The sequence below is a fragment of the Capricornis sumatraensis genome, chromosome 15 (genome assembly GCF_032405125.1).
Source record: "Capricornis sumatraensis isolate serow.1 chromosome 15, serow.2, whole genome shotgun sequence".
Taxonomy (NCBI): Eukaryota; Metazoa; Chordata; class Mammalia; order Artiodactyla; family Bovidae; genus Capricornis; species Capricornis sumatraensis.
This window is the reverse complement of record NC_091083.1, coordinates 26,337,763-26,352,298: the sequence shown is the minus strand read 5'-3', so window position 1 is coordinate 26,352,298 and position 14,536 is coordinate 26,337,763. Positions and strand designations below refer to the sequence as shown.

The 14,536-nt window shown below is 38.0% G+C and overlaps 1 protein-coding gene across 1 annotated transcript; it reads right to left on the bottom strand.

Annotated features, from left to right (window-relative positions):
* Positions 1-11,248: 11,248 nt before the first annotated feature.
* On the bottom strand, positions 11,249-12,324 carry LOC138091026 (zinc finger protein 391-like). Its single transcript, XM_068986666.1, is given in 2 exon segments — positions 11,249-11,415; positions 11,418-12,324. Coding segments are annotated over 2 exon segments (1,074 nt in total).
* Between the last annotated feature and the right edge of the window lie 2,212 nt (positions 12,325-14,536).

Here is a 14,536-nt window from a genome sequence, read left to right as displayed (position 1 = left end):
CAGAGCCATGCTCAGTAAATCTTTAATCCAATTTTAATTATTGATATATATGTTCCTATTGCCATTTTCTTAATTGTTTGGGGTTGATTTTGATCTTTTTTCTTCTCTTGTATTTCTTGACTATATAAGTCCATTTAACATTTGTTGTAAAGCTGGTTTGGTGGTACTGAGTTCTCTTTTGCTTGTCTGAAAAGCTTTTTGTTTCTCCATCAATTCTGAATGAGATCCTTGCTGGGTACAGTAATCTTGGTTGCATATTTTTCCCTTTCAGTACTTTAAATATACCCCGCCATTCCCTTCTGTCCTGGAGAGTTTCTGCTGAAAGATCAGCTGTTAAGCATATGGGATTTCCCTTGTATGTTACTTGTTGCTTCTCTCTTGCTGCTTTTAATATTCTTTCTTTGTGTTTAGTCTTTGTCAGTTTGATTAGCATGTGTCTTGCCATGCTTCTGCTTGCTTTTATCCTAAATGGGACTCCTTGTGCCTCTTGGACTTGATTGGCTATTTCTTTTCCATGTTGGGGAAATTTTCAACTATAATCTCTTTAAAAATTTTCTCATACCCTTGCCTTTTCTCTTCTTCTTCTGGGACCCCTATAATTCAAATGTTGGTGCATTTGATATTGTCCCAGATGTCTCTGAAACTATCCTCAGTTATTTTCCTTTTTTATACTTTATACTGCTCTTCAGAAGTTATTTCTATCATTTTATCTTCCAGCTCACTAATTTGTTCTTCTGCTTCAGGTATTCTGCTATTGATTCCTTGTAGAGTATTTTTAATTTCAGTAATTGTGTTGTTTGTATGTTTTTTCTTGAATTCTTCTAGGTCTTTGTTAATTGATTCTTGCTTTTTCTCCATTTTGTTTTCAAGGTTTTTGATCATCATTACTATCATCATTCTGAGTTCTTTTTCAGGTAGTTTGCCTATTTCCTCTTCATTTATTTGGACTTCTATGTTTCTAGTTTGTTCCTTCGTTTGTGCAGTATTTCTCTGTTTTTTTGTTTTGTTTTGTTTTGTTTTAACTTACTGTGTTTGAGGTTTCCTATTTCTTGGCTTCAGGGTTGAATTATTTCTTCCTTTTGGTTTCTGCCCTCCTAACGTTGGTCCAGTGGTTTGTGTAAGCTTCATATAGGGAGAGATTTGTGCGGAGTTTTTGTTTGTCTTTCCTCTGATGGGCAAGGCTAAGTGAGATGGTAATCCTGTCAGCTGGTGATTGGGTTTGTATTCTTTTGTTTGTTGTTTAGATGAGGCATCCTGCACAGAGTGATACTGGTGATTAGGTGATGCCGGTCTTGTATTCAAGTGGTTTCCTTTGTGTGAGTTCTCGCTATTTGATACTCCGTAGGGTTAGTTCTCTCACAGTGTAGGGTCTTGGAGTCAGTGCTCCCACTCCAAAGGGTCAGGGCTGCTCAGGAGTGAAGATTCCACAAGTAGTTTGTTATGGCATTAAGTGAGATTAAAACAAATATCTTAAAATGAAAAACCGAAGATGAACTCCAGACAAACGGCAGTTACAAAATCAGGCAAATGATAACTAAAATAATGGAATATACACGTATACATATAGACCCATGAGCAAAGTCAAACAGTCCAACAAAAATACAGTAGATTGACCCAACGAACAAAGGAAATTAAAAATTATATTGACCAGTTAAGAACAAAACTCACTTAAGCACAAACTGGAAAACAAAACTAAAGCAAGTGCCAGGTAGGGAATAAAGCAATGAAAACAAAAGTAACAAATATGTTGAGAGGAAAGGAAAGGAAAAAAAGAAAGAAAGAATAGATATGCAAAGTTAAATAGAGGTAGATGAAGGTTTATATACATTAAAGATTAACTGTAAGGGGAAAAGGACAGTAGGAAAGGGAAACAAAGAAATAAATATAGAAAACATGTAATAGGTTTAAAAAAGTTATAAGAAAGGGAAGAAGAATGAAAAAAGGAAACAAAAAAAACAAAGGGAAACTCCACAGAACTGCAAAAGCCTGATGTAGAGGCAGAGGTTTATAACAACAGTAAAAAGTGTGACTGAATATACACATATTCATATACACCCATAAGCAAAATCAAAAGAGTCCAACAAAAATAAGGTACAGTAGATTGATCTAGAGAACAAAGGAAACCAAAATTATATCTCCCAGAACAAAGCTATCAACTTCTATGCAGAGTATATCATGAGAAATGCTGGACTGGAAGAAGCACAAGCTGGAATCAAGATTGCCAGGAGAAATATCAATAACCTCAGATATGCAGATGACACCACCCTTATGGCAGAAAGTGAAGAGGAACTAAAAAGCCTCTTGATGAAAGTGAAAGAGGAGAGTAAAAAAGTTGGCTTAAAGCTCAACATTCAGAAAACGAAGATCATGGCATCTGGTCCCATCACTTCATGGGAAATAGATGGGGAAACAGTAGAAACAGTGTCAGACTTTATTTTGGGGGCTCCCAAATCACTGCAGATGGTGATTGCAGCCATGAAATTAAAAGACACTTACTCCTTGGAAGAAAAGTTATGACCAACCTAGATAGTATATTCAAAAGCAGAGACATTACTTTGCCGACTAAGGTCCACCTAGTAGAGGCTATGGTTTTTCCTGTGGTCATGTATGGATGTGAGAGTTGGACTGTGAAGAAGGCTGAGCACCAAAGAATTGATACTTTTGAACTGTGGTGTTGGAGAAGACTCTTGAGAGTCCCTTGGACTGCAAGGAGATCCAACCAGTCCATTCTGAAGGAGATCAGCCCTGGGATTTCTTTGGAAGGAATGATGCTAAAGCTGAAGCTCCAGTACTTTGGCCACCTCATGTGAAGAGTTGACTCATTGGAAAAGACTCTGATGCTGGGAGAGATTGGGGGCAGGAGGAGAAGGGGACGACCCAGGATGAGATGGCTGGATGGCATCACGGACTCAATGGATGTGAGTCTGAGTGAACTCCGGGAGATGGTGATAGACAGGGAGGCCTGGCGTGCTGTGACTCATGGGGTCACAAAGAGTCGGACATGACTGAGCAACTGAACTGAACTGAGAACAAAACTAAATACAACACAAACTGGAAAACAAACTAGAGCAAGGTGCCAACTGGGGAATAAGGCAATGAAAACAAAACTAACAAATATGTTGAGAGGAAAGGAAAGAAAGAAAAGAAAGAAAGAATAGATACGCAAAGTTAAATAGAGATAGATAAGGAAGATATTTATGCATTAAAGATTAACTGGAAGGGGAAAAGAACCATAGGAAAAGCAAAGGAATCAATGTAGAAAAAAAAAATAATAGGTTGAAAAAACTAAACATTGAAATTTAAAAATAGAAAAAAAAAATAAAAGAGAGAGAGAGAGAAAAGAAGGAGAAAAAAAGGAAAACTCCACAGAACTGGACAGGGAGGCCTGGCATGCTGTAGTCCACAGAGTCACAAACAGTTTGAGGTGACTGAGTGACTGAACTGAACTGAATTGAACTGACTGATGTGAATAATTACTTTAAATGTAAATGGATTAAATGCGCCAACCAAAGGACCCAGACTGGCTGAATGGATACAAAAACAAGACTGATATATATATGCTGTCTATAAGAAACCCAACCCACTTCAGACCTAAAGACACATATAGACTGAAAGTGATAGGGTGGAAAAATATATTCCATGCAAATGGGAAGCAAAAGAAAGTAGGAGTAGCATCCTCATATCAGACAAAATAGAAGTTAAAGAATATTACAAGAGATAAGGAAGGACACTACATAATGATCAAGGGATCAATGCAAGAGGAAGAAATAACTATTGTAAATATTTATGCATGCAACATAGTTCAGTTCAGTTCAGTTTGGTTGTTCATTCGTGTCCAACTCTTTGCGACCCCATGGACTGCAGCAGGCCAGGTCTCTCTGTCCATAACCAACTCTTGGACTTTACTCAAAATCATGTTCATTGAGTTGGTGATGCCATCCAACCATCTCATTCTCTGTGTCCCCTTCTCCAACCTTCAATCTTTCGCAGAATCAGGGTCTTTTCCAGTGAGTCAGTTCTTAGCATCAGGTGGCCAAAGTATTGGAATTTCAGCTTCAGCATCAGCCCTTCCAAGAAATATTCAGGACTGATTTCCTTTAGGATGGACTGGCTGGATCTCCTTGCAGTCCAAGGGACTCTCAAGAGTCTTCTCCAACACCACAGTTCAAAGCATCAATTTTTCAGTGCTCAGCTTTCTTCACAGTCCAACTCTCACATCTATACATGACCACTGGAAAAACCATAGCCTTGACTAGACAGACCTTTGTTGGCAAAGTAATGTCTCTGCTTTTTAATATGCTGTCTAGGTTGGTCATAACTTTTCTTCCAAGGAATAAGCGTCTTTTAATTTCATGGCTGCAGTCACCATCTGCAGTGATTTTGGAACCCCTGAAAATAAAGTCTGCCACTGTTACCACTGTTTCTCCATCTATTTCCCATGAAGTGATGGGACCAGATGCCATGATCTTCGTTTTCTGAATGTTGAGTTTTAAGCCAACTTTTCACTCTCCTCTTTCACTTTCAGCAAGAGGCTCTTTAGTTCTTTTCATTTTCTGCCACAAGGGTGATGTCATCTGCATATCTGAGGTGACTGATATTTCTCCCGGCAATCTTGATTCCAGTTTGTGCTTCTTCCAGCCTAGTGTTTCTCATGATGTACTCTGCATAGAAGTTAAATAAGCAGGGTGACAATATACAGCCTTGACGTACTCCTTTTCCTTTTTGGAACCAATCTGTTGTTGCATGTCCAGTTCTAACTGTTGCTTCCTGACCTGCATACAGATTACTCAGGAGGCAGGTCAGGTGGTCTGGTATTCCCATCTCTTTAAGAATTGTCCACAGTTTATTGTTATCCACACAGTCAAAGGTTTTGGCATAGTCAATAAAGCAGAAATAGATGTTTTTCTGGCACTTTCTTGCTTTTTTGATGATCCAGTGGATGTTGGCAATTAGATCTCTGGTTCCTCTGCCTTTTCTAAAACCAGCTTGAACATCTTGAATTTCATGGTTCATGTATTGTTGAAGCTTGGAGAATTTTGAGCATTACTTTACTAGCGTGTGAGATGAGTGCAGTTGTGTGGTAGTTTGAACACTCTTTGGCATTGCCTTTCTTTGGGATTGGAATGAAAACTGACCTTTTCCAGTCCTGTGGCCACTGCTGAGTTTTCCAAATTTGCTGACATAATGAGTGCAACACTTTCACAGCATCATCAGGTAGGATTTGAAATAGCTCAGCTGGAATTCTACCACCTCCACTAGCTTTGTTCAGATGCTTCTTCAGGCCCACTTGACTTCACATTCTAGGACGTCTGTCTCTAGGTGAGTGATCACACCATCGTGATTATCTGGGTCATGAAGATCTTTTTTGTACAGTTCTTCTGTGTATTCTTGCCACCTCTTCTTAATATCTTCTGTTTCTGTTAGGTCTATACCATTTCTGTCCTTTATTGAGCCCATCTTTGCATAAAATGTTCCCTAGGTATCTCTAATTTTCAATTTCTATTTCTCCTATATTGGGTGCACCCAACACAGGAGCACCTCAATACGTAAGACAAACACTAACAGACATAAAAGGAAAAGTTGACACTAACACAACAATAGTAGGAGACTTTAACACCAACTCACACCAATGGACAGATCATCAAAACAGATAATTAATAAGGAAACACAAGTCTTAAATGATACATTAGATGAGATGGATCTCATTGATTTCGTGAGGACATTCCATCCAAAAGGAGAAGAATGCACCTTCTTCTCAAGTGCTTCTTCTTCTTCTTCTGTATTCCTCAGGATAGATCACATCTTGGGTCACAAATCAAGCCTCAGTAAATTTAAGAAAATTGAAATCATATCAAACATCTTCTCTGACCACAACACCATGAGACAAGATATCAATTACAAGAAAAAAACCTGTAAGAAACACAAACACATGAAGTTTAAACCATGTGTTTCTAAATAACCAACAGGTTACTGATGTTAATAGCAATACAATTCTACCTCAGGAAATAAGAAAACATCAAACAACCTAACTTTACACCTAAAGCAACTGGAAAAAGAAGAACAGAAAAACCCTAAAAGTAGTAGAAGGAAAGAAATCATAAAGATCCAAGCAGAAATAACTGAAAAAGAAATGAAATAAACAATAGTAAAAATTAATAAAACTAAAAGCTTGTTCAAAATTGACAAGCCTTTAGCCAGACTCATCAAGAAAAAAAGAGAGAAGAATCAAATCAACAAAATTAGAAATGAAAAAGGAGAGGTTACAAAAGGCAATGCAGAAATACAAACATTTATGAGACTATTATGAACAAGTATATGTCAATAAAATGGATAACCTGGAAGAAATGGACAGATTCTTAGAAAAGTTCAATCTTCCAAGACTGAACTAGGAAGAAATAGAAATTATGAACAACCCAATTACAAGCACTGAAATTGAAGCTGTGATCAAAAATCTCCCAAAAAAGCAAAAGCCCAGGACCAGATGGCTTCACAGGGGAATTCTATAAAACATTTAGAGAAGAATTAATGCCTATCCTTCTAAAACTCTTTCAAAAAATTGCAGAGGAAGAAACACTCCAAACTCATTCTACAAGGCCACGATCACCCTGATAACAAAACCAAACAAAGACAACATTAAAAAAGAAAACTACAGGCCAATATCACTGATGAACATAGATGCAAAGATTCTCAAAAAAATTTTAGCAAACAGAATTCAGCAAGACCTCAAAAAGCTCATACACCCTGATCAAGTTGGGTTTATTCCAGGAATGCAAGGATTCTTCAATATATACAAATCAATCAATATGATACACCATATTAACAAAATGAAAGATAAAAACCATATGATAATCTCAATAGATGCAGAAAAACCTTTGACAAGTTTCAGCACCCTTTTATGATTATAACTCTTCCAAAAATGCACATAGAAGGAACCTACCTCAACATAGTAAAGGCCATATATGATAAGTCTACAGCAAACATTATTCTCAATGATGAAAAACTGAACACATTCCCCCAAGATCAGGAAAAAGACAAGGGTGTCCACTTTCATAACTTGAAAGTGTCCACTTTCCACTTGAATAACTGTTATTCAAAATAGTTCTGGAAGTTCTAGCTACATCAATCAGAGAAGAAAAATAAAAGGAATCCAGATTGGAAAAGAAGAAGTAAAGGTCTCACTGTTTGCAGATGACATGATACTGCATATAGAAAACCCTAAAGATAGTATTAGAAAGTTACTAGAACTAGTCAGTGATTTTGCAAAGTTGCAGGATACAAAATCAATACACAGAAATCACTTGCATTTCTATATACTAATGGTGAAAAATCTGAAAGAAAATTAAGGAATCAGTCCCATTCACCATTGCAACAAAAAGAATAAAATATCTAGGAATAAACTTACCAAAGGAGATGAAAGAACTGTACACAGAAGATTATAACACACTAATGAAAGAAATCAAAGATGACATATACGGATGGAGAGATATTCCATGTTACTAGGTAGTAAGAATTAATATTGTAAAAATAACTGTACTACCAAACACAATCTACAGATTCAATGTGATCCCTGTCAAATTACCAATGGCGTTTTTCACCAAACTAGAACAAGCAATCTCACAATTCATATGGAAACACAAATGACCCTGAATAGCTAAAGCAGTCTTGAGGAAGAAGAAGGAGCTGGAGGAATCAAGCTTCCTGATTTCAGATTATACTACGAAGCTACAGTCATGAAGACAATATGATACTGGCACAAACGCAGATATATAGACCAATGGAACATGATAGAAAGCCCAGAAATAAACCCATGCACCTATGGGTACCTTATTTTTGACAAAGAAGGCAAGAATATACAATGGGGCAAAGACAGCCTCTTTGATAAGTGGTGCTAGGAAAACTGGACAACTACATGTAAAAGAATGAAATCAGAACACTTCCTACCATACACAGTCTTCCCTGGTGGCTCAGACAGTAAAAGCATCTGTCTGCAATACAGGAGACCTGGGTTCTATCCCTGGGTTGGGAAGATCCCCTGGAGAAGGAAATGGCAGCCCACTCCAGTATTCTTCCCTGGAAAATCCCATGGATTGCAGAGCCTGGAAGGGTACTGTCCATGGGGTCACAAAGAGTCGGACACAACTGAGTGACTACACTATCATACACAAAGATAACTCAAAATGGATTAAAGACCTAAATGTAAGACCAGAAACTATAAAACTCTTAGAGGAATACATAGGCAGAATGCTCAATGACATAAATCAAAGCAAGATCCTCTATGACCCACTCCCTAGAGTAATGGAAATAAAAGCAAAAGTAAACAAGTGGGACCTGATTAAACTTAAAAGCTTTTGCACAGCAAAGGAAACTATAAGCAAGGTGGAAAGACAGCCCTCAGAATGGGAGAAAATAACAGCAAATGAAACAACTGACAAAGGATTAATTTCCAAAATATACAAGCAGCTCATACAACTCAATACCAGAAAAGCAAAAAACCCAAACAAAAAGTGGGAAAAAGACATAAGTAAACATTTCTCTAAAGAAGACATACAGTTGGCTAACAAATGCATGAAAAGATGCTCAACATCACTCATTATTAGTGAAATGCAAATTAAAACTTCAATGAGATATCACCTCACACCGGTCAGAATGGCCCTCATAAAAAAATCTACAAACGATAAATGCTGGAGAGGGTGTGAAGAAAAGGGAATGCTCTTGCATTGTTGGTGGGAACATAAATTGATACAGCCAATATGAAAGACGGTATGGAGATTCCTTAAAAAAACTAGCAATAAAACCACCGTATGACCCAGCAATTATACTCCTAGGCATATACCCCAAGGAAACCAAAATTGAAAGAGACACATGTATCCCATTGTTCATTGCAGCACTATTTACAATAGCTAAAACATGGAAGCAACCTAGATGTTCATTTACAGATAAATGGATAAAGAGGTTGTGGTATATAATCAAAATGGAATATTACTCAGCCATAGAAATGAATGCATTTGAGTCAGTTCTACTGAGGTGGGTGAACCTAGAACCTATTACACAGAGTGAAGTGAGTCAGAAAGAGAAAGATTAATATCATATTCTAATGCATATATAAGGAATCTATATAAATGGTACTGAAGAATTTATGTACAGGGTAGCAATGGAGAAACAGACACAGGGAAGAGACTTATGGACATGGGGAGAGGGGAGGAGAGAGTGAAATGTATGGAAAAAGTAACATGGAGACTTACATTACCATATGTAAAATAGACAGCCAACAGGAATTTGCTATATGGGTCAGGAAACTCAAACAGGAGCTCTGTATCAACCTAGAGGGCTGGGATGGGAGGGAGATGGGAGGGAGGTTCAAAAGGGAGGAGATATATGTATATATATGGCTGATTCATGTTGAGGTTTGACAGAAAACAACAAAATTCTGTAGAGCAATTATCCTTCATTTTAAAAATGAATTTAAAAAGAAGTATATATACACTTAAAAGGGGGAAAAAAGAATTTTGGCCTCTACTTCAAGATGAATCTTAAACCCAAGTGTGAAAGTTGACACAACAAGAGAATATTTTTATGACCTGAGGGATAGTGATTTTTTATAAGGAGAAAAAAAGATTGATAGATTGAACTCCTGTTATATACCCAAGAGATTTGAGTTCTTATGTCCACAATAAGACACTCAAGAATGGTCATAGTAGAATTATTCATAATAAAAACTGGAAACCACCCAAAAGTCAATCAACAATATAACAGATAAATTGTGGTGTAGTCATATAGTAGAATACTACACAGCAGTGAAAAGTAAACCGTGAATGAATCTCACATACTCTATGCTGAATGAAAGAAGTGTGAATGGAAAGAGTTTGTACTATAGGATTCTATTTACTGAACATTCAAACACTTGCAGAGCTCATCTGTGCTAATGAAGGAGGAAAATGGTTATCTCAGAGGGAATACTAACTGAGAAGGAGTAAGAGGGAGCCTCATAGGAGCTGAAATGTTTTGTAGTTTGATTCAGGTAACAGCAGTGGTTGTGGACATATATAACAATTTCTTTGAGTGGACTTTAGATTTATATGCAAATTACTGAATACAAGTTATAAGTAAATTGAATGGAGAAAAAGAATTAATATATTAAGTATTTATCTAAAGATATAATGCTACTTTTTTTAAAGTTACTAAAAGAAAATGAAGAAAAAGAGCCACTCTCAGGATTGACTTGGGAAAGGAGAATTTTACTTTTGATTTTATGCAGTTCTATGAATCTTGAGAAATATCAATAACCTCAGATATGCAGATGACACCACCCTTATGGCAGAAAGTGAAGAGGAACTAAAAAGCCTCTTGATGAAAGTGAAAGAGGAGAGTGGAAAACCTGGCTTAAAGCTCAACATTCAGAAAACGAAGATCATGGCATCTGGTCCCATCACTTCATGGGAAATAGATGGGGAAACAGTGGAAACAGTGGCAGACTTTATTTTTTCGGGCTCCAAAATCACTGCAGATGGTGACTGCAGCCAGGAAATTAAAGGACGCTTACTTTTTGGAAGAAAAGTTATGACTAACCTAGATAGCATATTGAAAAGCAGAGATATTACTTTGCCAACAAAGGTCCATCTAATCAAGGCTGTGGTTTTTCCAGTGGTCATGTAGTGATGTGAGAGTTGGACTGTGAAGAAAGCGGAGCACCGAAAAATTGATGCTTTTGAACTGTGGTGTTGGAGAAGACTCTTGAGAGTCCCTTGGACTGCAAGGAGATCCAACCCGTCCATTCTAAAGGAGATCAGCCCTGGGTGTTCTTTGGAAGGAATGATGCTAAAGCTGAAACTCCAGTACTTTGGCCACCTCATGTGAAGAGTTGACTCACTGGAAAAGACTGATGCTGGGAGGGATTGGGGGCGGGAGGAGAAGGGGACGACAGAGGATGAGATGGCTGGATGGCACCACCGACTCGATGGACGTGAGTTTGAGTGAACTCCAGGAGATGGTGATGGACAGGGAGGCCTGGTGTGCTGCAATTCATGGGGTCACAAAGAGTCAGACATGACTGAGCAAATGAACTGAACTGATGAAACTTGAATTTTGCTTGTTTGTTCAATTGTGACTTTTTATGGTACAGAAATTTATTTGATTTTATAAAGTAGACTTTTTATTTTATTATATAAGTATTTTATACTGTTATATTTATGTTACACTTTTATTACCTTGCATATTATGTTATACTTTTTTTTTTTTTAAAGCTCAGATATTACTTTTTAGTGTGAAGTTGCTGATGTCTAATAAGAGTTGAACCCTGACTGAAGGCTTTCTCACAGCTATTACACTTGAAAGGCTTCTCTCCGGTATGAGTTCTCTGGTGAATAATAAGGGTGGAGTTCCGACTAAAGCCCTTGCCACACATTCTACACTCATAAGCCTTTCTCCAGTGTGGATTCTCTGATGTTCAGCAAGGGATGAGCTTCGACTGAATACTTTTCCACAGTCATTGCATTCATAGGGGTTCTTTCCAGTGTGTGTTCTCTGATGTTCAATAAGAGATGAGATCCAACTGTAAGCTTTTCCGCATTCACTGCATTCATAGGGATTCTCTCCAGTGTGTATTCGTTGATGCTGAATTATAGTTGAACGGTCACTGAAGGCTTTCCCACATTCATTACACTTGTAAGGTTTTTCTTGAGTATGAGTTCACTGATGTTGACTAAGGTTAGTGCTTCGGCTAAAGGCTTTTCCACATTCACTACATTCATATGGTTTTTCTCCAGTATGGATCCTCTGATGTAGACTAAGGTGTGTACTCCGGCTAAAAGCTTTTCCACATTCAGGGCATTCGTAAGGTTTCTCTCCAGTGTGAGTTTTTTGATGTTCAATAAGGTGTGTACTTCGGCTAAAAGTTTTCCCACATTCATTGCATTCAAAAGGCTTTTCTCTGCCATGCATTCTCCTGTGGACAATGAGGTCTGATTCATAACTAAAGGCTTTACCACATTCATTGCATTTACAAGGCTTCCTTTGCAGAAATAGTTTTTGGTGTTTAATTAAGTCTGAATTATCTTTGGAGTTTTTCCTAGATTTGGGGGACCTAGCTCCCTTTGGAATTCTCTGCCATGTATTAAATTTTGAGCTTAGATTAAATTTACTGGATTCAGGGCCTCTCTCCTTAGCAAAAATCTCCTTGAGAGACACTGACACTTTTCTGATTGTCCTTTTCTCAAAAGGAAATTTCTTCTCTACAGGACATTTTGTCTGCCTTGATAATTGGCCCTCACTTTTACTGGCTTCTTCATCCATAGGATGCTGGGCAGTATTCCCTCGAAGACTTTCCATTGCTGACCCAGAAAACTCTAGTTCTTCCGAAACAGCCTGATTGGTGGTGATGCTTCGGTTCAGTTAAAATTTTCCCTATCTAACAGATATTTTTGGTCAGTCCCCTCTTCAGTTCCCTGAAGATCCAGTATGTATAGTTGTTCTTCCTCCAACTGGGTGATCATGTCCAGTTCATATACTGGGATTCTGTGGCCGTCTCTGGCCGAGCGCCGGGACACACCCTGGCCCGGACCCTGGCTTCTATGTTATACTTTAAAAGTATCTCTCTCTAGATGGGTGAAGTTAGGATAATGTTTTTCTTTTTCTACTTTTCTATATTGTATGGCTTTATGTATAACTTTTAAAAATCAGAGGGGGAAAAAAAACTTCCTGAAAAGGAAAAAAGGGAAAAAACATTTGGAGAAATGTTGCCTAATTTTCCACATTAAAAACTTGATTATTGTTGTTATCCTTATTTATCTACTCTGTCAGGTTTCTGTAGGACTATTAGAATAGGAACTATTTTGATTTCATTTGATTGTTTTGTCACACAAGCACACAAAAACAATTTGGAAAATCTTCTCAGTGAGTTTCTTTAGTGTGGCTCAAGATCAAATCCACACAATCACCTGAAATTCTCCTTAAAAATGCACAGTCCTGAGCCACACCTCCAGAGAAGGCAATGTCAAGCCATTCCAGTAGGCTGCAGTCCATGGAGTTGCCACGAGTCGGATGTGACTGAGCGACTTCACTTTTACTTTCCACTTCCACGCAATGGAGAAGGAAATGGCAACCCTCTCCAGTGTTCTTGCCTGGAGAATCCCAGGGATGGCAGAGCCTGGTGGGCTGCCATCTATGGGGTCGCACAGAATCGGACACGACTGAAGTGACTTAGCAGCAGCAGCAGCAGAGCCATACCTCAGGACTCCCTGATGAACATTTGAGAAATATGGTTTTGTGGTCTTTCTGCATGAAAACTCTGACCAGGGACAGGCTTAGCTGACTCAGAGACCATTCAGGTGGGGTGCATGTGAGAGGGAGAGTTTAAGATTGTTTGGCCTGGGATCAACTAGAAATGCCTTCTGCTTAAATATCACTCATATTCAATCTTTAAAAAGAACACTGAGTTGGCCAAACCAAGACCATTTACAGGCCACAAGCCAACTATCTGTGTTAGAGGGCCGGGCTGTAGTTCTAGATAGTGAATCCATTTATAATTCTAATTCTTGCTTATCCAAGCATATCAACTATTCTTGTCACACAGAGTATCCTATTTCCTAGATTTGTCTTTACTAGGTATTAATTAAATGCCTCTTAATAATTTGATAAAAAATTGAAATGTGGTAGGGAAAAATGAAACAGATAAAGAGGTAATGGAAGGGGAAAGACAGTCGAGGAAAAAGATAATTTGCTTTAAAAAAGGAGAAGTGTCAGTACTGATGGAAACCAAATTGGTGGTGGATTCTGAGGATTTTCTTGTCTCTTCTAAGGAGAAGTGTGCAGTAGATTTTGTTTTTATACAGAAATCCAGAGACGACTGTTGTAAAAACTGAAAATAGTAAGCAGCTAGAAGGGCCCAGATGTTTGTTTAGGCTTCTCTGGTCTCCCCAGAGCCCAGTTCATATTTCAGCGTGAGAGCACGACGCGTCCTTGGCCTGTGGCCACTGTTTGCATCACACCGAGGCGAGCCTGGATCAGAGTTTGGCCTTACAAGCATTTTTGTTAACTTATAATTCATTTAGAGACATTTAATTGAACCAGGGTGATTCAAACGTTTTGAACCAGCAGCATTTAAGTTGGATAACTCACCATCTCTGCAGTTTTCTGTTGCATCTAAATGTCTATGGGAGTTCAAACATCTGTTCTAGTAAATTTCCACCCTCCATGTCAGCTTATTGATGGAATTACCTAAATTTAAGTAAAAATCATTTGGCAATCAATACATGAGTTCTCTCATGTGGTATCTTTAAACTACAATGTCTAACTTGAATTGTAATCATACTTTCCAGTCCCTAATGGGACATTTAAGATATATGTGGTATATCATGGCAAAGTTCTTCATTGAAATGAAAAAAACATATTTCGGATTCAGTGTATTTAAAAACATAATTTGCTCTGATTATGATTCCAACTAATTATTTTTATTGTTCAGTTGCTAAGTTGTGTCCGACTCTTTGTGACCACATGGACTGTAGCCCGCCAGGCTCCTCTGTCCATGGGATTTCCCAGGCAA